Below are 22899 nucleotides of genomic sequence, written 5' to 3'. Positions count from 1 at the left end.
TAGCAAATAAAATATGATTTTTGTGCTAAATTTTTCGTAGATATTGATGAATGCGCCAGTCTGCCTTGTCAGAATGGAGGCCTATGTATTGATGAAGTTAACGGCTATCGATGCCATTGCTTTGCTGGCTTCACTGGAAAAAACTGCGAAACAAGTATGTGCTATGCCAAGGCAGATAAGCTCAGCATATATAAATATTATCTTATTTATTATCTATTATCTAATGTGACTAAGAGATGAGCGACTCAAATTCTTCTTTGCAATGTGAAACAATTCCTTGTTCTATAACATTCTAAATAAGGATACCTTGAGATCCATTCCGGTTGCACACCCGTCGCAAACATATGCTTAGTTTAAACGCTTAATAGAAAATATTCAACTCTAGAAACACGTACTATGTGACAATAGTAGCAACAAATTTTTAAAGTGCGTCATCAGAATGAGTATTGTACCAGCTTTTTCGAAAGATTAAAGCAGTAATGTTTTTCTTCCTTTGAAGATATCAACGAATGTTTGAGCCTGCCGTGCTTAAATGGTGGCTCATGCATAGACGGAATTCACGATTATACATGCATTTGTCCACCCAGTCACACTGGAAAACGATGTGAAGGTAAGTACTTGACCTTTGGAAATATAATTGTTCCAAAATTTTTTATCCTCGTTTCAATTTTCTATAGAGAAAATTCAAGGGCTAGAGGAAATTTTTTGATTGTTTCGCTGTTTCTTAAACAGGATGATACCAATCTTATTCAAGGCTCTTATTTTAATATAGCATTCTATATCGGTAAAAGTTGACGTATTCTCTTGTGTAGGTAATATCAAAACAGTTTTTGAGTCAGTAGTTAAATTTCTTGCGATTGACCCGTCATGCCTTCTTTGGCAATAATTGCAGCATTAGGACCCATGTAATTTAAAATTTGTGAATGATTTCAAAACCTAATCATGTGGCTCTTTGCAGTTTTTATTCCGACTACCACGAAGAAACCAACAACGACCGTTCCACCAACAACTACCAGGAAGCCAACAACGACCGCTGAACCTACCACAACGAGGAAACCAACAACGACCGCTGAACCAACTACAACGAGGAAACCAACAACGACCGCTAGACCATCAACACAGAAGCCTACAACGACCGCTAGACCATCAACACAGAAGCCAACAACGACCGCTAGACCATCAACACAGAAGCCTACAACGACCGCTAGACCATCAACACAGAAGCCAACAACGACCGCTAGACCATCAACGAGGAAGCCTACTAGTCCACCTGCAAAATTTGTTGGTAGGCTATCAAAATATATATTTGATTTCATCGTATTTGTTCCACCACCCAGCGAACAAGAGATTAGCAGTGACTGCTTCGTAGATTTTGCTGCTGAATTAAATCACGATTATATGTATGAGTGAATACCCAACTAATCACTGCTTTTACAAATTAGAAATTATAAGTACTTTGTTTTAATGTTTCGAAAAGTTTTATATAGAAAGTAAATAAATGGAGGAAAAAAATTTGTTTAAAATACTTTATGGATTTGCCTCTCAAGTAAGGGGTTGAATTTTTTGCAATAAATTGCATCAATTTCCTTTGGAAAACCACCAAAAGCAAATTTTGCTTGTTAATTGTTAAAGTTATGAACGAAATTTTGTTTACAGAATTTATTTCCTTTGAGTGTGGATGGTTCAAAAATTCTAAAAATAGATATCCAAACGTCACAGAAGAACTCTATTGAAGGGGAAAAAAGTGAAGAGAAAATTTTTCTTTTCGGTAAGATTAAAGATATACAGGAGGGGAATGTTTCCAAGGAATTGCTAAAAAGTTTTTTTCAATATATTCTGAATATTGATACAAAGATTTACCCTAAGGATAAATACAGAAGTCAGAAAACGGCCTTCATAATTTTAACACATAGAATACGAAAACATACCGATACGAACTCAATTTTTCTTTTCAGATTTGATTTCTTGCGATTTCGAGTGTGGATGGTGCTCATTGAAGCAAAACAAATCAGATAAGTTTGATTGGACGAGGCAAAATGGAAGAACTCCTTCGTACTATACAGGCCCATCGTACGATCATACAACTGCGAAAAGTATGTATGAGAAAGACTTTTTGATTATAAAAATTCCTAAAGGAATATGTGCTTTAATTTAGTTTTATACAATTTACTTTTTGCCTAGATTTATAGAACCTCCAAGAATGATTAAAAGATAAATAATAGTAAACTCAAAGGCACTTGACATGCATAAGTACAACGAATCCAAAAGTAACTTAGGCCAAATTGAAGGAATTGGAAACTGCTCGCGTGAAACCACTGCGCGCTGCTCTAGGATTTCACCGATTTGCAGAAGGGCGGAAACTGTTCACGTGTTTTTCTCTGTGCGCAATTTGATTGGTCAACCGCTCGAGGTCGAGTGGCTGTAAGCCACATTCACCTGTGTCGAATGTCTTTAATGTCAACCTTCTATGCAACATTACCTATTTTAAAATCTAACCTTGCTTCTACTGGTATCATATAATTCCAGTTTTGCTGATATACAAATGAACACTTTTCTTCCAGATGGTTATTTTGTCTTCACCGAGGCTTCTTATCCAAGAAAACCAAACCATAATGCAGTGCTATCTACGCCTGTTATGGAATCCGATGGCAAACCAAGATGTCTAGACTTTTATTATCATATGTACGGGAGTGGTGTTGGATCTTTGGTCGTTTCTGTTGGCTATGACGGTATCTCGAGCGACAATTTAAAAATCACTGGCAATCAAGGAAACTGGTGGAACCATGGCGCTACTACTATCGATGTCCCAAGTGGAAAGAAGTTCCAGGTAAGTTTAGTAGTCCTTAGAGTTGTCCTGCAAAGCAGCAATGCAACAAACTAGCAACACTTACAGCGTAACCCGTTATACTTTGATGTGCAGCCGTACTTTAAAACTTTAGCCAGTGAACAGAAATACTGTTAATTGTAAAGCTACCCATATTCTCTTGCAGAATGAAGTACCTGTATTTTTCAAATGCATTTCTTAAAAATGTCATTAGATTGCTACCTTGGGTACCACAGCCACATAAATTCGAGAGCGGAAACAGAAGATAGGAATGAAGAGCTGCTCCTCCGCTTCTCTGCTTGGCATTCTGTTTAAGCGATTGAAATTATGTGGCTCTGGTACCTATGGTATTAGTTTGCAATATTAACAATTTTGGAATAGTTCGCATAAGTTTGTCTGTAGAATGCGTATATTTAAGCTACTTTTTCTCTAGGTCCATTTTGAAAGTATGAGAGGAAAATCCTGGGCTGGAGATGTCGCACTTGATGATATAAAAATCTGGAAAGGAGCCTGCCCGAGTGGTTTGGCAAGTACTCCATGTAAGTCAGCATATAGACAGTACCTTAATGGTGCTGTTTTCATAGCATCGTTTAAAGAGCTTGAACTTGTTAACGTAGAGACAAGCCGTTAAAAAAATCATCTATGAAGAATTGATGAGTTGCAGCTGAAATCTTCTCAAGTTAAACATATGCGACATGCAAAGGTTTAACCATTTGGATGTTTTGTATGTAACTGTGTATAAACAGATGAATAATTTTCTTTGATAGAGTATGATATGTCAATGCTGGGCTCGATTACAAAAAGGCAAGATAGCCATGCTCCAAACACCCATCCTAACCGGGGGGGGGGGGTATATTTTATATAAGATGAATAGGAGTGTGTTGAGAGCAGATGACAGTCATAATTAAGACTCAATTAAAACTAGCAACAGACAATATGTATAGACGACACGTTTCTAATTTTCATATTACACTCCATTAGGTGATAACAGAAGAATTAATTATCAGAGTTTATAATTATTAACACATATTTATAATAGAGTCCGGGCAGCCAACCTTGTAAAGGGAGGTATTATAGGGTGTTGAAGAATCTCAAGCAAGATTTCGTGGCTTGATGTCACAAATGACATATCCGACGTCCCTTCTGCAGATGATCAATGCCAATATCTTAGTGTTTTAGTAGATTGTTTCTACTTCCCTATTCTTGCTGCCTGCCAGAGCTGCTTGTCCACCACTGTGCTTCCATGGATTACTAAGACTATCTTGAAAACTTGGAATGTTGGAATGTTGAATCCTGGAATATTGGAATGCGAACAGAAGAAATTCTTCTTGTAATTAAATACATTTCTTTAAAATAAGATCTCATATCAAGGAGCCCAAATATAGTTTCGACTTTTCTTATTAACATGTTGTTATATAGGTTTTAGAAAACACATTTTAACCATCCAACATTCCAGCAATCCAAGGTTCCAATATTTTTTATAGTATAATTTCAAGATAACTTTTATTGAATGGGTGAAATTGAATTTCTTTAGCTACTCTGGCTTGTCCTTTGGAACGCAACATGGGATTCTGTGATTGGAGTCAGTCGATGAGTGACAATGGAGACTGGGTACTGAAAAAGTCGAAAAGGGGAAGAGGATTCCAAGGTGACGAAGCAACCGTTGATGAAAGTGATGACGATAATAACGATGAAAGCGAGGCAGACCCACGTCGTAGGGGAGGCTCTCGTGGTCCAAGACGAGCATTATCTGGCAAACAAGGTAAAAATACCAAAATAAGTATACCCATTGTCTGTTATGCAACATCTTCTATTTATTACACGGTTTTGTTTGAGACCGTTCGAGTTTGCTTGCGGTTAGGCTTTGTGTTTCTACAGAACCAACTGAAACCGTTGGGTTCTGCTTTCGGTACCAAGACTCATCTACTTACGAAGCATGTCTCGTTCAAAACGGCTCTCGTTGAAGTGGTTGAAAATGGTTGATATTCACATTCCTTGACCCCTCCTTTATTTGACATTCTTTTTATCTTTTTCATCGCATTTTTCTTGTCATTTTTCATTTGACAAACTTTTCATTTTGTATTAAACGCCGCTCTTTGATGAATGCAGCCCTCTATTGAACGCCGCATCCAAAATTTGGAGTTTGTAATAAACGCCACGGCGTTCTTTAGAGGAAATGCGGTACTTCATGAAAGTGCGAAACACTGTAATAATAAACTAACTATATCGCGGTACCTGCAAACGCTGATAAATATTATTTCATTGCAGATTATTTCGCATACTTTAGAGGTAGTGGAAAAGGGAACACAGAAACGGCTGTCTTAAGGAGCGAACCAATTACTTCTAGTGACATAACGTGCCTGCGTTTCTTTGCTCACATGTATGGAAAAAGAATTGGAAGTCTTGCGGTCAATAAAGCTTCTGTTTTAGGAAAAACAGAACTTATAAAGCTGTCAGGAAATCAGAAGAGCCGATGGTTTGAAGTTGAAGTTAATATTCCAGCTGACAGAAATTATAAGGTATGTTTTTCATTTTATCTTCGAATAACGAAGCTTTTTTATTTTTCTTGTTATCTAACAATCGCTTCTTATATAAAATTTCTAATAAGAATTTGAGTATGATATTTTTCTTCTTCCTTACAAATGCAGATTGAAATTGTTGCCAAACAAGGGAAGAAAGCCACCATTGCAATTGATGACATCTCAGTCAGCCCTGGCAAATGCCCTTTTCCAAAAAGTAAGTTTTAACATCTGATTGCAATCTGATTAAATTTTTTAGTAGCTATACAAAAGGAAGCCTTTTGAATTCTTACCCTTTTAAGCAAAGTTTTAGCAAAGAAATATACCTTGGGCTGGAGTTAGTATGTTAAAAGTTTCGAATGCCAGAATCTTTTTCTTAATCAAAGGAGAGGAATATGTCTCTTGTCGATATTGGATATTCGTTGATCCTGCTCCAGTCTTTGCACTGACCAAACTGCAACTAAGAATAAAAGTCATGGGGCTCGGGTTGTGGGACACTCCTACTAGAGCTTCTCAGGCTCATCAAACAATCACTAAGGAAAAAGTTGAATGTTGAGATTAGAATAAAACATATAATACGCTTAAGGTATGAAGGGGGGACGAGAGAAAGAATCCTGTTGACGATTTATTCTTTTTGCAATTTTTGAGAGAATGATCTCTAAAATTTCCTTTCTAGATTTATTCGACTGTGACTTCAGTTCTGGATCTTGTGGCTTGAAACAAGTAGATTACGATGACTGTGATTGGAGCATTGTATCAGCTAATGGAGGTGAGTGGGTTGATGTCAAATATTTAGAAAATGCATAGAAAATGCTATCTCCCCATCATAATTCAGATAGGGCGTTTATATTTCATTAAGACTGACATCTTGATTTCAATACACTAGCATTCATGGACTCTAGCTCGGATGTCCGATTGAATCAGACTGTCAAAGGACCGCGGAACCTATTACAGATTGAGGGGGTTTAAACGTTCTGGGGTGGCTAAACATACTAAGAATCAAGAGCAAGGCAATCTTCTGTATGGATTTAAGTACATTCTAGATATTATTGGGTGCCCCTTCAATCCCCCTCCCCGCTCCCGTTGCTCCTGACATTGTCCCGTTTTCTTTCCGTGGAGTTTCTAAATTTACTTCAGATCCTCATCAGCTGATGTTTTAAATTTTCTGTTGAACATTTCATCTTCATCCGATGAAACATAGACTTTAATTACCATCTTTCCTTACCGAAGGTAAAGCCTTGCATTGGGATGTTGATAAATGCAGCGGAGGTTTCTTTAGCCATGGTCGCTCAAAGAGCCAACAGGATGACAATGACGAGTACGTTGCTCTACTAGAAAGAAACATTCATGTGCCAAAGCGTGGAGGATGCTTAACCATCGAATTCCACCTCGGCGCTAAAGACGTTTGTGAGCTGCAAGTGAAGATGATATCAGGCTTTGGTAACGACAAAAAACGATCACATGATGATGACGAAAGGATCTATTACAGGAAGGCCAAGAGCCGAGGTGGAAAACTGCAGAAGGCTTTTGTAACAATCCCACCATCAAGGGGAGGATGCCCACAAAGAACGGTATGCAATTACTATTTTGAAGATGAACGGCAGAGAGCTGATGTTTCAGCCTAAATTAAAACAAAATTTTCTGTCATTATTGTTTATGCCTATACGATAAAATAGAAGTTTCCTTCGCAAAATCTCAGCTCAATCACCTTAATTTGTTCTTCCTTTGCCCATACAAGTTGTTTATCGCCAAAAAGTAAAACGAAGCAGTGATAGTCAGAACAGTGTTTTCTAAGAAATGATCAGCAAGTCTTGTTTACATCAAAGATGATTATTGTTTGTTTGTTAAATCTGCCCTCTGTAATTCTAGAGAAGCTTCTATTGGCTGACTATATATTAATCAGACAAGTTGGCAAATATCTTTAAATCATCTTCTGAATCAATGCTTATAAGTATTCATAGTAGAAGCTATTTTTTAAAACAAATCCAATTTACGAATACATATTTTGCATTTCTTACTGATTATTTTATCCATAATTTCAGCTCGAGTTTGAGGCACTACTGAAAGACAGCGCTTGGCGCCATTGCCGAAAAGTTTTCATTGACCAAGTCTACTTCAGAGAAGGAATTTGTGGCAAGGTTTGAGATGTGAATAAAACCTTGACTTTATAATGCACACTTCTTCTGATACACTGGTATCACTTTGTTACTCACATTGGTATTTGTGTTAGTTTATCAATTATCAATTTAATGAATTATGTCTAGCATTTTTGCACTGCCTTGAAGTAAGGGATATGCTGCTAGATATCTCAAAATGTTTGGAAAATTAAGAGCACTGACAAATAGCTTTTGTGGTGGCATTTTCTGGATTTCATAAACAAGACTTACTTCCGTTATTTAAAAAGTTCTCTGATTTGTGGAGCTCTGAAAGTTCTGAGCTTTGTGGTACATTGTAGAGGTGAGCCACGGGCTGTTGTCGCACTAGATATTTTGTTCCATATCTGAATTCTCGTCTCATTTGTTTACCAACCCTTGATTCTTAATTTGCAAACGTAAACTGGTCATCCTTAATAAGAAAGAATTTTATTGACAATTCTAAGGTAACGCATTATAAATCTCGATATCAAAACGAGATCGAGTATTTCTTGGACAGCTCACTTTACAACTTTCAGTTAAATGTGTTGCTTCTGCTAATTACATTTGTTTGAAACGAAAAAAGAAAAACACTGTTTATTGTTAAAATGCTGTTTGTGAAATCATCGTTGCAATGTCATTGAAAATTTTTCATACAAGCCAAGCTGAAAAAGGAGCTTTTTCTATCAAGCTTTTCTTTGTTGGTGTGTATGTAGAATCATCTAATGTACGTAACAGAGCGCACCACGCAGGCGTATATAAATATAAAATTGATATGTTATCATAAAATTAATATAATTTGACTTCCGGCAGTAATATGAAGTAACTTCCGGCTTGGCTTTGGTGCACTCATCTACCTCCTCATGCAAAGGACAACACTATCTGTTCAATATAGCTAGTAGACTTTAACACGATTAAGTAGCTACAAAAGCTGTGACCAGAGAATTTTACGCGAACGATTCCTCTCTGTGATTCTATTTCTATTCTTCCCTGCCATGATTTAGAAACGTAACTTCTGCCTGTCATGCTTTAGAAACATGCTGACCAGTAAATTCTTCTCTATCATGGTTTAGAAACGATATTCTAGTCGCTGTGGAGGACACAGATCACTAGGCTAGGCCATCTCTGATAAATAGGAAGTCAATCCTAGAAATAGGAAATAAACGATTTGTGCCTCGGAAGTGGATTAAATAAAACAATGCAATTTTTATTTGGAACACGGATAGAAGTCAGTCAGAACAACGGAACAGCGGATGGAAGTCAATCTTACAATATAGTACTCGGAAATGATACCATATTTGTAAGATAACTGCACAATAACTAGTAGTTGATTGGCTCCCTATTGTTTCAGTTCTGGCGTAGGACTGCATAACATCATTCGAAATGTAGACTTCTGATGTCTTATATTCGAGACCCTCACAGCATTCTAGCAGATTTTTAAGCGTTTGAGATCAATTCTCGAACTATCGTTAATCTTCGAGGAGCATTTATTACTTTTCATTTTAATTGCAACAGTTTTGATAGCAGGAAAGACCAATGCTCAGAAGGAATAATAACGCCATACTTTGATCAATTGGGTCTGCAGAGGCAAAACAACAAATCTGTGCTCAATCTGAAAGTGAATCTTAAATCTGCTTGGGTCGCCAAAGTGCTTTCACCAAATGGAGGCTATACTTACTTTACCAAAGAGTCCTAGCCTGCGCGCAGAATCTAAGTATCTTGGCTAAAGAGTCCAGACTGGCTTATTTGCATAAAAGAGAGACAAACTGAAATGTATTGCCAACGTAATGTCATGGTGATAATGCTAACACTCCAGCTTTTTTAAAGCTGTATGTAATTGCAAGTCGAACTTTTGATGAATTTGCAGTTCTTAGAATCTATTGAAAAGGAACCAAAGAACACACGTCGGCCAATATTTAAATTATGCTAAAGATTAATAGTTATTTTAAGACTTTTGTAAATGTTTGATGCTCCGCCCGTAATGGTTTCCTGATACCAGTCCTCGTGATAACTAAGAAGAAAGTTTACTTAAAAAGAATTATCTAAAAAGGATCTATAATTTTTTACGAACAAAGAATTAGCTCACTTTTAAATTAAAACCAATCTGAAAAACATTCAACATTGTTTAAGTCTGGTCAAACTGTTACCGAAAATTTAAATAAGAGCAAAATTTATATATGTTTCATAGAAGGGTTGTCAAATGCAACAAACGTTCAATTCGAGGAGGGCATTTCGACAGCACAAAAGGCGCGGATGACATGACTAAATGACAAACAACGCCCACTAAAAATACTTGGGACACCCTGCCAAAATTACGTTTTTTTCCAATTTTAATTTTTTTCCCGAATGCTACTTCTTGCCCTCTTCGCTCAGAACTTTGTCTATAATCTAGAAAAAATAAAATACAAGCCAAAGGACAAGACGGTACACACTAATCTCCTTCTCTTTTTATAGTGAACCAACGTTATTCCAAAGGGGGAGGGGATATCTGAATTTGCCCTGAAAATGACGTCAGTTTATTCATAAGGATTAATTCATAAAAGGATTTATTCATAAAGCCAATCTGACATTACGACAAATAAATTGTTAATCGTAGTCGCCAATGTAGGACATGGAATATTAGTGATGAGTGTTTAAAAGCCTTTTTTCAAATTTTTTGGTTTTGGGGGTAAAATCTTGTTTGTGTTTGTTTCTACCTAGCATCAGACGGTAGTTTTTAGGACACTGAGATGCCTATGTTTATCGAGCAATGTTATGGTCCTTCCTCGCGTAAAATCTGAAGGAAAAATAAAGAGAATGGCTTATAACCAAGAACTGGCACAAAACTATGGCGTTTTGAAACTTGGCTATATCGCAGCCAGTTTTGTAAAGATTCAAATTCAGATAAGCAAAGCAAGGGGTATTAGAAATTTGTCGGACTGTCTGGTGCGAAGAAGGCCGCATCTCAATTCTAATAAATATATCATGTCTACATGCAAACCTTCCCAAAAGAACTTTGCTGGCACTTTATTGAAAAAAGGAAGCATGCTTTAATTCTAGAGAGACAATGTGGTTTGAAAAGACTGCGTTGCCAACAAATTCTAATGGAAGGTGTGTTCAAATGTTTACCATTTCAGTTGCAATGCAAATTCTTAAACGGCCTTTATAGATTGGGGCTGAAAATGCAAATATATGATCGTATTTCATATGCATTCGTTGAATATGTCTACTCTGTGTCCCAGAGAGTAAACCATCTTTTCAAAATGTCTAATCTGTGTAGACGTTGCTTGCATTTCGGGAAACTATAGGGCACAAAAATGACGTTTTCTAATTGCGCACCATTTTTGCAAAGCATGCTAATTCTATACAAGGAAGCGAATAGCCGTGCAGGGGTGTCTTTTATCAAAGTACAATAAAAATTAAAAAATTACGAAATTGAATAGACTGGATTAACGATCTACGTTTTTGTACGTAAACAGAATTGTATTGCTTTTTATACCCTTTTCTTCTGGGCATCTTTAAAATTGGGTCAAATCCGACGAGACCTCATTAGACTCAGAGAGCAGATTGGTTCGCACGGAAAGAGTTTGAAAGCCATCTTTAGACAATTAAAGATGAAGCGAGCTGTTTTTCTGCTCCTCTGCCTCTTCACATTTTGCCTGTCACCTGCCAAGAGTGCTCCAAAGCCTACCAATGAGCGACAAAGTGAGTACTTTTTGCATAATTGCATTATCATATCAAACTTTTTTTGTTTCTTATGCCAATTATTTTGAGTTTGCAATGTAAATTATTGGTGAGAGGATAAAAAGTTTTAAATTTGTTGTTTATCATAATTCTAGCTATTCTGCAGCAAAAAACAACACGAGTTCGAAATTTCAAAATCAACAATCCTGGACAAAAATAGTTGAGAATTTTCAAGAAACGTTGAAGTTTTCTCTTTCCTTATAGTTCCGGACTACAAATTGACCTGATCAAAAAATTATTGCCTGAAATTCTTTAGTTGCTGCCACAAACCTCTGCAGTACATTTTGTCAATCCAACTTTGTCTATAATTCGCAACTTTTATTTTTACATGATAACAACGGACTGTCCTGAGTTTTGTCAAATCTGGATATCTGGATGAGCCAAGGATATAGTTATTACCCGTGGCAGCACCATGGTTGCCGAATTTTCGAATTTTGATGCTTCTTGCTCCCTGCAGAATGCATTCTTTTAAGCAAATTTTACTAAAGCAATGCTCCTAATCATTTTTAAAATTATTTTTCTTCAAACAAAATGAGCAGCAGGTAAAAACAACTGGTACAATTTCACTGTGGTCTTCAAAAATTCCATGTTGTCAGTTACTTCTAAAGCTAGGTAACAAACAAGCAGCACTTGTTGCCAATTAGATTCCTCTATTAGAACTTCTCGTGTTTTTGCTGGTTCTTTTGACAGAGTAGATCTCAAAGATACAAGTCTAGTGAGGTTTCAATTCTTCATCTCTAAGCGAATCTATTACTCAACATCAACAAAACCAACAACTCAACCAAATTTACGAAATTACTTCGCCTGCACAGAAAGCAGTTTGTGATTAGTCCTATGGGTTTAGTTATTATTGATACACGCAAAAGAAAGGATTAGTATAATTATGCTCAAATGATTTGTATTAATGCTATGTATTAATGCACACAGTTAATTATAAGAATAAAAGCTTAAATACCAAAACAAATAAACAGCTAAATAATAGAAAATGCACAGTGGAATTCCACAATACCCTCTATCCATCTTACCATGCCTTTTGAATGTTAATAAAATCTGGAGCTCATTGTGAACTTCAGTTGACGCAACTACCCATTGACACCCCTCCACATCCCCAGTCGCGACGCCCCTGTGCCCACTCCTCCTAATTGATGTTGAATGCATGTTTTTAAAGCAGAAATGATAGAAGTTCTAATTCAACATTGACTCGTGGGGGAAAGGGGAGATTCGGATTTACAAAAGCAACTTAAAAGTAGAAAGTTGCAAAATATTGCATTTTGTCTCAACAGTTTTGTCCGGGATTGTTTTAGTGGATTGGACTGTATATCATTTTGCAATGAATATGAAAGTGGGCCCTTGAAGATTCACACCAAATACTAAATACACAAAATACTAACATTTATGGCACTTGAGTTAGGAATAGAATTTGTTCACTAAAGCCTGATCCCCGTACATCCTTGGCAGTCTATTCAAACCTGTTTGTTCTACGGAATTCTTGGCGCGGAGAAAGAAAGTTTTTCCAAAACGAGGGGCTCAATAAAAACGTCTCTTGAAACCCTTTTGTTTGCGCTATTTTCTAAGATGAATTGCTACTTAGGATCGGCAACTTTGTTTGCAGGAGTGGGGAAATTGAAAGTAGAACAAGTTACTCTTTGACAAAAAAAATTGCCTCCTTGTTAAAACACTTCAGTTGAACAAGGAATTTCTAAAATGGCTGTCATTACCGTTAGTCAGTAATGTTAGTTAAACAGTAATCCGCTTTAAGCGATTTAATTGTTACAACTGTTTTAAGTTTTTGCTAGATGCGAAAGCAGTTACTCTTTCAAAGTTCTTAGCCCGGCCATTCACTGTTATTTCAGGGCATTTCTGTTTCGAGTTAGTGTATGTGTAAAATCGGATCACAGAATTTGAATCATCATGTTGAAATTAATCTGTTCTGAAAATTTCAAGTTGTTTGGACAGTCAGACAAGCGAATTAGGCCTGTTTCAAAGAAGCATTTGCCCCCTTTTCAAATTCGTGACGTGGGCCCTGTTTAACGTGTCCTCCAGTATCCTTAGTTACCTTGTTTTTAATATTCATTACAAGACAATATTATGCAACCATTATCTATAGAATATGACTCATATACTCAGCATTAACAAAATTCAAAGACGGCTTTGTATAAAGCAGAGGTGGCGCTAGAGACAAAACATAATGTGTCGAGCTTTGTTTTATACGTCAATCCCGATAAGATAAAATTGGACTGCATAAATCTATTTCGTCTTGCTGCCAAAAAAAGGTGTAAATACTGCCTACATGAATTGAATTTACACACTTCCATAAATGTAGGAACGTTTCAAGTGTGGGGAGAGGGGCACATGTAGTCAAGAAAGGGGTCTCACAGGCCACAGTCTTGTGCCGGGAGAGATCTGGAATCCAGTTTGTTGCTAAAGTAGTATGCCTAAAAAGGCGGCGTGTACCAGAACAGAAATACTACAGTAAACTCCTGCTATAGTCACACTAAATTTTGCTTGTAAACTTGTGACATTAAATCGAGTGTGACACTGTAAACAGACCCACTTGGGCCTTAATTTTATTGAATAGTCTTGCATATTTGGGTTTAAATTTGATCTGACTGTAACCAGTAGCGTGATTATAAGCAGAGTCGACAGTATACGTGATTATAAGCAGAGTGTATTGTATGAATTCCTGCAGATTTTTAGGCTTGTGTTGTCAGATGAAAACTGTGTCATCGATAAATCTTTTCCAAAATATTGCACTCAAGATATGTTGTTCTATTGTTATCATGAATATGCTGGCATAATTTGTGGCAAAGACATTGGTGAACTTGTGGACACAGTAAGAAAGGGCTTGAGTGGGTACAACTTACCCATTATTTTGTGTTACCGGAATCGAGGGCCAGTTCTCCACATTTTCAACTTTTTCCAGGGCAAAAATTTTATGCAGGGCAAATATACAGTCAAGAAACCCCCCCCCCCCCAACAAAAAGTATGAAGTGACGCCCCTGACCAACATGGGGCCAAAAATACCCCATGCCTCCTTTTCTAGCAAAAATTCAACGTTGTTGACGCAGTTATTGAGGAAGTCCGTTATCTGATGCAGTATTGGATAAGCAATGCAGCTCAATATTCAGAAATATTGCATTTCTATCCTTATTCAATAGACCGCTTTTAATATTGTATTCAGTATGTAAAGAATGAAGGATACACCGCAGTTAAACACCGTACGTCCCAACGCTTTTTGATAGCCAATCAGGGGCGTAATTTGGCCAGTAGGTTTGGGGGGGGGGTGAAAAGGGTTTCTGCCCTGCAAAACTGAGTGGTGCCCTGCAGACCTCGTAGCAAAGGTTTGTCTATACTCTAAAGGTTACTAGTGAAAGCTTCACCAGTGTACACTGGTCTTTACCAAGGAAAAATTTCTAAGCAATAAAAACAAACTTGAAACTTCATTGCCTATGAAATATCTATTTCTCTACGTGAGCGTAAATTATATGTCAAATTTGGTTTTCCTTGATAATAAAGCTTCTATCTCGTAGCATATTATTTTTGGGTGCATTATATGGGCGGAGCAACGAAATTGAGCCCGGGGGGGACTAAGAATCACGTTTACTGATATAGGAGGACCCACCGGCTGGGTCCGACGTGAAGAAATTTTTTGAAATTATACCTTGCAATAGGGCTAAAAAGCATCTTTCAGACCGAAATTTAGCAAAATACTATTGTGCTAAAAAACTGATTATTGTTTATTGGGAAAAATAGGGAGGGGCATGTCATGCTAAAACTCTAGTGATAGACGTTGTGGAAAGAAAGAAACGGTAACCTTTCGTTGCAGACTGCACATAGTTGACGAAAATGTTGATGAGGAAGATGTTGTTTTGATTGGGGGAATTTTATTTCCTGAACAGAAATGTGCAGTTTCTTGTATCGAGAAGGCCATCCAAAATTAAAACATTGCAATGATACAGAAAGTGATTTACTGAATTAATGCAAATAAAAGAAAAAAAAGAAAAATATACGTGAAAAAGTTAGTAATTAGATCAAACAAAATCGGCATCTTAACAGTTTACTCTCTTTTTATTTCATGTACTGTTAAAAATTAATAGAAAAAATGATAAAAAAGTTCTTATCTTGACCAAAGTGAGGGCCTTCAGCCCCCTATTCCCCCCAGTGACGCCGTGCCTGTCATGAAAATAATTTACAACTTAAATTAATTTATATGGACTCAACCTTGCCCTCATAAACATATGCATCAATCATTGCATCCATTGGCTATGACTTTCGGTAAGACATGCTTTCGCTTTGCAAATAACGGAGCTTTTCCTTACATACCTGTTCCGTTCTCTAAAATGCAATATCTGGAAGGTAAGTTCATAACAAATATGATATTTCCATTTCAAAATTCCTAAAAGGCCCTTTACGAACTTCAGAGGCGACATTTCTGCGTGGCAATAAAGCTCTTCTTGGCGCCCTGCGAAATCTTCGATTGCTCTGCGAAATCGACTATTTTTTAGATTGGGGGGGTGTCACACCCCCCCCCCCCCACACCCCCCGGTATTTTCGCCCCTGTAGCCAATAGACCTATTGTTCCATACCAAAAATCTGCAGTGTAAAACCAATTGTGTAAAACCAAAACCAATTCCAATTCTCAAACACAGTGATATTAGGATTCCTACCCAATACAATATTTATGATTGCATCAGCACTTTTCTCGCGCCATTATATCCTTTGGACACTGGTGAGAGGCCAAACAAGTATGGCTAATAGTATCAACCAAATCAAAATGATTCGCAAGAAATGTCATTCTGTAACTACACATGTTTCTGCAAAAGGACTTGAACACTTGGAACTGCCATCTAGTGCCAGAAATTACCTTCAGCATCTTGACTGCAAGCAGAAGCGAGCTATCTCATTTCTAGCGTAGTCACTTATCAACCATGAACCCCTCTCGTCCAGCAAGCTTCAGCTTTTAATCTACCTTTTTTATTCCTGGTTGCAGGTGAAGCTGGTTGGATAAACTCTTTGGAAGGCAACATATTGGACGATCAGGAAATTGAATCCCTTTCAGTCGATGATTCTCATGCAGATAAAGGTAACCTAGCCGTAGGCCTAGGCTGCACTCCCCAGCTTTTTTTGCAGAGTTGTATTATCAAGAAAAGCCAACGTTTAGCAATGTGCATCGTTTATAAATTCCAATAACTCCAGTTACTAGCAAAACTGGTCTCACAACATTCAAATTTCTGACGTATAAGAGAAAACATATTGTAAATCTGGTCATTTTATTTAGGCCTTTCATGGGTTCCAGTGAAATTGTGTTATAACCACTGGCAGACACTTGGGGAGGCAAGCCTATTGTTTAAATGAGATTATGTCACATTTTTCTTTGTTTAAAAACAAAAGAAAATTGTCTTCCAAAATATCGGGGAAACTTCTTTCAAAACTGCCCACATTTGCTACTGGTTCTATCTAGCGGTATACCCAGGGACGCCAGAGAGGGAGCATGGGGGTCTTCCACCCCTGTTGCCTTTTGATAGGAGGGGCAAAGGGGGCCAGAATGCCCTTTTCATAGGAGTGCCCATAACATCAGTTGTTTGTGATTATCAAGAGATTCAAATGAGATTAGTTGGAGGTTGGCTCAGTTGTTAGAGGCGCTGACTACAGACACAAGGGTCTGTGGTTTGAGTCCCTGGCATGACCAAACTTCCAGCCAGAGTGAGGAGAGTTGCCAGCTCTCTGTAATTCCAGGCATAGGAATCACAAGGTGTGGTCACATCGAGAGCAAGGACCAGGACACTGTTGATAAGCATAAGCTTCTCAGTGTCCGAGAAAACTATCTTCGGATGCTAGGTAGAAACAAATACAAATAAATGAAGTTCTGACTGCACTGCCTTGTTCATGATGACATTTGTCATTACTTACAAAGTAATTTATTATGCCAAAAGTTAGCCGATTTCCAAGATATTTGCAGAAGATCGAAAAGAAATGACAGTTACAAAAAGATTGTTAGTAGCTGGGAATTATTTTTCAAATGCCCTGTTACTCAAGCCTGCCCCCTTGCCCCTTGGTCGTTTCAGCATCCCTGGGTTTACCTATCAATTCTTGAAGGCAATCTTGCAACATAATTATCTGATCCCTTCCCTATTAGATGAAGAACAATGCAGCCCTTATTTTTGCAGTCTTGCATATAAATTGTCACAGTAGAGACTACTTTTTTGGTATTAAGGTTTATTGAAGCAACTCACTACATTGCAGAAAAGGGAAACTGTTAAGTATAATTATGGGATAAACTTGCTAGTAGCGACCCTACAAAATTTGATGCCCTGTTCACACTACAAAAACTAGCCCAAGCTCAGAATAGGCTAAACTAGCTCAAGTCCGCTCAAGTTTCTCTAAACCAGGCTCAGACCCTTTCTTTTTGATGAAGTACAGAATCAATAGAAGTAATTTGCAGTAATGGTTTCTTTCTACCAAGAAACATGAACAAAAATGGGTTGGATAATTTTCAAAATGTGCTTATGACTAAAATGAAATGAAAGAAAACAGGCCAAAAGTTTTATTTTGAAAGAAAAAAATTCTAATCCAGATTAATCTTCAATCCTTGATTGGTTGGATCATTCAATTTTCTAAATAAAGGCCTTTTTAGAGCTTTACCTGATATTGAAAATGCATCTTCTTTTAAAAACAAACAAACATGTTGTGTACAATTTTATTTTTTTGTTAAAACTAAAACCTGGCCTAATTTTCTGTCCACACTGCCATAACATAGGCTTATCCGCAAAGAACCTTGGCCAAACTAGCACATGCCAAGCCATGATTTTCCCTGCCCATGCAGGCCAGGCCAAAGTCATTGTGGGCATATCAATCTTTATGTATTTTAGAAAACCATTATCTTTTGAATCTTTTTTGTTGTCAAATGATTATCATTGAAATAGAAGGAAATCCAAATTTGCTAAGGTAGTTTTATTAACAAAAGAGCCCTTGAGTTTACATTTTAAAATTAGGATGAAGGATTAATTATAGCTAAGCATTAATTTCTCTTTCATAGTGATTTCAAAACAATATTTGAATAAAGTTGTTAAGCTCATTAAAAGTAAAACCTTTGTGTGTTTATTTCCTTTTCAGACTTGGATAAAGAGCTTGAAGATATAAAGGCAAAAGAAGACTCTGGACAGAAAGGTGAATTGTTTATTTTGCTTTGATGAGGTTATTTTGAGTCTCCCTTGTTTTCACAGGCTCTGTTTTCCTGAGGTATTGTTTCCACTTTTGTTTTGCCACTGTTAATTTCAACTATCAGTGTGAGACAGGGGGCTATTGTTACATTCAAACCCCCAAGCATCATTGGATTGATTGTTTAGTTAGGATTTAAACTTTCCTTAACATTTGAACACATTTTGATCACATTTAAGAAATTGCAAAAACCTTGATAAATGATAGCTGATGTTTTGCTTTTTTTGAAAGGATTGAAATAATAGTACCATACCAGTGTCTTGAAAAAACACAATAGATCTATTTGCACAACTGCAATCTTTTACATAGGACATGAACAATTTTTTCCTTCTTACAACCGAATGGTAATAACTGCTACCTTTTATCAAACAAGAGTTTCAAAAAACATTCTCAAAGGGTTCCTGTGTGGAACAACCCTTAATCCTGTACAAGACATACAACATAAGATAAACTTCTATTTTCTTGTGCTTTTCTTCCAATGCACATGAAAGCAACAAAGTAATTCTTGTAAAAGGGTAGATTTTAAAATATTTCCTGCAGAACTTTATTAATGAAAGATTCCCTGCAACCACCTGGTTGCATTGTCAGGTGGGTTTTCATGCCCTGTTACAACTGATGATTGGTGAGAATCCACCGAGCAGTGCAAATGTCTTTGTCAAAGTTTTTTAGATATAAGTGCTAGGGGATTCTGGCAAAGGGGGAACTTGCATTCTTTTACTCTTGCTTTCTTGAATTCTGGCAATCAACCCATTTGCAAAGAGCCACCTGCTCAGAAACCTCTCTACCATGTTTAGCAGCATGATAAAGAGAAAAAGTAGCTTAGTAAAGCCAAAAAGTCATTGATGTAGTTTTTTTAGTCCTATTCTTATAATTACAGGATTTGGTCATGGTACAGAAAAAGCAATTTCTACCCCCCCCCCCCCTCTTAACAAGTGACCACGTGTTTGGTTGGTCCAATCCTTTGTTGGTAACCCTTATTTAGTATAGGTTCCCCCGAATAAGCAATTCCTATCAGTTTTTTGAGTCCATGAATACTTTGTATGTAACAAGGAAAATCTTCAACTGACATACACAAGGTATTGGGGTGTGTGGTGGTGGGTATGGCATTTTGAAGATGCCTACAGCACATCCCCTTCTTATAATATTCTAGGTCAGCACCCATACCTGCTATTGCTAATAATCCAATTATTCTTTTTCTCCGTGCCGCTCTCCGTGCAACTTTTGACAAATACATTGACATGATTGATTTAAGGAATGATGATGCAGAAAAGGAATCATTAATGATCCCTGATCAATTTGAGGTAAAAATTCAATTGAAAGAAAAAGATTGCTTGTCTACAATCATCAAAACGATTCTTGTCAAAACGATTATATGTCTGGACGAATTTTGCCATGAATTTTTCAAAAAATATTTTGGAGTTTTTTTGGGAGGGGAGGGGGAAGGGGGCAGATAATCGTGATATCTGCTATAGAATTGCCCATGGTGTGATATGTACCTACTGATATGGATTCTCAAATAATGATCTTGTATCTTCCTTGAAAAGAGCCGATTGGGATTAATATCATATGCTTCAACTGATTTTTTCGCAAATATTCTGTGTGATCATTAATGCATCTATAGTATCAATTATGTGTTTTCAAATTTATAATCTAATGACCAAAGGCTCAACAATTGCAATGTATAGCTCAAAATCTTATCATCTTTGTCATTTGCCTTGATCATGATTTATCAATGTTTTATCTAGATACCAGAAGCAATGCAGCAAGTATCGATCAGATTAATAAGATTAACCAAGGTATGCTATTTTTCCTTATTAAAGAAAATGTTTTAGGCTATATGTTCCTTTACTTGGCTACTGTTATTTTTATAATCAGTTGCCTTTGCTGTAGAAGCCTGTGATATTGAAAATGTTAATGGCATTGAGTCATGGTAAATAGGCCTTCTCTATTGGGGGTCATTTGGTTTCGGCGTGATCGGTGCTGTTTCATGTGATATTGGCATCCGTTGTTGACAACTTGCTATTGATGGAAACTGTTTTGTTAATCAGTACGAGGTGAGTTCATGTGACCAGTTTAAGGTCAACCAATAGCATCGCAGTCACGAAAATCGTGAATCAGCGGATTTTGGCACTTTGGGTATACCTAATCCATGACTCAATCATGACTCAATGTCTTTAATTTGCAAGTGATCCTATGTGAAAACTTTAGCAACAAATATCGAGCAATTTGTTTCTCCTATTGAATCTCAGAATCAGAGAAACAAAATGTAGAAAACAGGAATGTCACCGAACCAATTTTTTTAATTGTCCTATTTCATGTTTTTTCAAATGTTTTTCAGAAAACGTTGAGAAAATTCCAGTAAAGTTGGAAGGGGGAGATATAGCCAAAAACCCACGCTCACCTTCAGATGATGACATCGAGAAGAAAGCCGCTCATCGATACCTTGGCAAGATATGGCAGGATAGGACTATTCCTTACATCTTTAATGCTTCTGTACCACGTAAGTAAAATCATAGCAGAATTGGAAAAGTAAATGCCAATTTATAAGCAGAAGCCAGTGGTAAGCCAAAAAGAAGTTTTGCTATTTTCTGAACCAGGCTAAGCCATTCTGTGACACTAGATAAACTTGACGAATCAGAATTATCTAAACAAAGCCAAGCAATCTAACTGGTCTTGCTCGAGTCAAAATAGGTGCTCCATCCATGAATCAAGTTTCTAAGAAAATCAAGGTGCTCTATTTCAACACTTAAAATGGAAATTTTCATTAGGACATGCTTTGGAAGAGAGTCAGGTAAGAAATGCAATGGGGAAACTAAACAACACCACATTTTGAATTAAAGAACATGACCCCGCTAAAGACGTATAGGTTTTCTATACACAGTCACAGATTCTTGTTGCTAGAAGTCTTCATCACATAAAGAGCTCTTTCTGTATCACTACTGGTTTCATCAAAAGGCATCATGGCTTTGTTTGACACGCTAAAAGGCCATTATCACAAGGCAAAAGGCAGCAGCAAGTCGCGAAGTATACAAATTAAACTTGCTGTTAAGATGAAACTACGTATCTAACTAGCTTTAAAAATGATATTTTTAAAGAAAGAAGCCGTAGCTTTTTTTATAACTTCCTCATGCTCATTGATGGGTAAAATTTCCTCTGAAGAAAGTCTTTGTCAATGGGATAAAGGCGTGGAGGCAGCCTAAGTTAAGCCCGAAAATTGATACAATGAACGAAAGTGGGTGGACAAAATCTTTTTAAGTTTCTCATTTTAAATTCCCTTCAACCCACATACCTAACTCTAAATAACAAAGTCAATCCCTTTCATGAATACAAAATATATACAGTTAAACTAAGCTTGAGTACAAAAACGTAGCTACCTAGCAGCTGCTCTATCAAGGAGTTGTCTTTTCAGTTGCTTTAAACTCAAAAGATACTTTTGATTGCTTTTTGAACACATCAAGCGCATTTCAGGCATTTAGAGCCGGATAGTGAAAGCCTTTTTCGACACATTCAAGATAACGACTTGGGGCTTGTAGGTTCCTCCAGTTCTTTGGGGTGCTGTGTCCTTTGATTATATCCACCCCGAAAAGCGTCCAGGACTCGCCTGTTGTTTTTTGTATACCATAACCTATCGATCAAAATTTATTTGTTCTTGAACGGTAACCAGTTATTTTGTTTTTTCCAAAACTCACGATCAAAAACATTAGAGAAAGGTTTTAGAAGTAAAAAAGTGGACATCGTCTCTGGAGGCGAGGATATACCCCAGACTTAAACGTTATGCCTAAAGTCTCTGGACGAATATCTCATTTTTTGTGTGCGCAGAGGCTCATGTTTCAATCACCAATTTTAATTATCTTTAAAATGCAGATATGGATCAAAGCAATCCAGAAATTTGTTATGCAAAATGCCCTTGAAAAAGCTGGTCAAGGGGCCGCTGTAAGCATGTAGCAGCATTGCTTTATGCATGACTGGACTACGTCAACTTTGGGGTATCACGTAAACTGAAATGCACCCAAAACTAGCTTGCTTGCTTCGACTGATGCAAACATTACATTGGAAGTTTAATGACTTTGTTTTGCCATAAATTTTAAATTTGATTTGCTTATGAAATTTAGAATTTTTTAAAAGATGCCCTTATTTTGAAATTAATGTATGCGTATTTTATAACTAATCCTTGAAAAGTTTTATTGATTCTTTGGGCATAGAAGTAAATCCACTTTATAAGCCTGGCACATATAAGTAAATCCACTTTTCTCATAAGGTTCTTGTTCTCACATGGAAATGCATAAAATTTCAAGCTTTTTATCCCATTTGTTGTTGTAAAAACACATCGTTACACAGCAGGTAAATACACCAGAACCTTCTTCTTTCCTCCTCATCCTTTTGTCTGCACCTGCACGCCTATCGATTTGCTGGATTTCCAAATTTTGTCAAGGACTCCTACCTCAAGCGATATTTTGCCAGGACATGTTGAGTTTTTAAACAC

At 37.0% G+C, this 22899-nt stretch overlaps 2 protein-coding genes across 14 annotated transcripts in view; both read left to right on the top strand.

The window, feature by feature from the left end:
* Positions 1-7685, top strand: part of LOC135688708 (MAM and LDL-receptor class A domain-containing protein 2) — a 29148-nt gene extending 21463 nt beyond the window's left edge. For both annotated transcript variants that reach the window (XM_089109913.1, XM_089109912.1), the window contains exons 17-28: positions 41-154; positions 500-610; positions 959-1285; positions 1956-2093; positions 2562-2827; positions 3258-3363; positions 4359-4586; positions 5093-5343; positions 5473-5560; positions 6020-6112; positions 6574-6914; positions 7386-7685. In XM_089109913.1, the coding sequence (XP_088966039.1) occupies positions 41-154; positions 500-610; positions 959-1285; positions 1956-2093; positions 2562-2827; positions 3258-3363; positions 4359-4586; positions 5093-5343; positions 5473-5560; positions 6020-6112; positions 6574-6914; positions 7386-7487 (2165 nt within the window). In that variant the 3' untranslated portion in view covers positions 7488-7685. The remainder of the gene's footprint in view (positions 1-40; positions 155-499; positions 611-958; positions 1286-1955; positions 2094-2561; positions 2828-3257; positions 3364-4358; positions 4587-5092; positions 5344-5472; positions 5561-6019; positions 6113-6573; positions 6915-7385) is intronic.
* Positions 7686-9820: 2135 nt separating this feature from the next.
* Positions 9821-22899, top strand: part of LOC135688706 (uncharacterized) — a 50823-nt gene continuing 37744 nt past the window's right edge. For 4 of the 12 annotated variants that reach the window (XM_089109905.1, XM_089109902.1, XM_089109909.1 and 1 more), the window contains exons 1-5: positions 9825-11159; positions 16189-16281; positions 18312-18365; positions 20162-20212; positions 20755-20916. In XM_089109905.1, coding sequence (XP_088966031.1) covers positions 11069-11159; positions 16189-16281; positions 18312-18365; positions 20162-20212; positions 20755-20916 — 451 coding nt within the window. In that variant the 5' untranslated portion in view covers positions 9825-11068. Of the gene's footprint in view, positions 11160-16188; positions 16282-18311; positions 18366-20161; positions 20213-20754; positions 20917-22899 lie in introns of all 12 variants that reach the window. The other 8 variants (XM_089109903.1, XM_089109900.1, XM_089109907.1 and 5 more) reach the window with 5 other exon arrangements.

The sequence above is a fragment of the Rhopilema esculentum genome, chromosome 9, assembly GCF_057945365.1.
Source record: "Rhopilema esculentum isolate cy_ngs chromosome 9, ASM5794536v1, whole genome shotgun sequence".
Taxonomy (NCBI): Eukaryota; Metazoa; Cnidaria; class Scyphozoa; order Rhizostomeae; family Rhizostomatidae; genus Rhopilema; species Rhopilema esculentum.
This window is presented reverse-complemented; position numbering and strand designations above follow the sequence as displayed.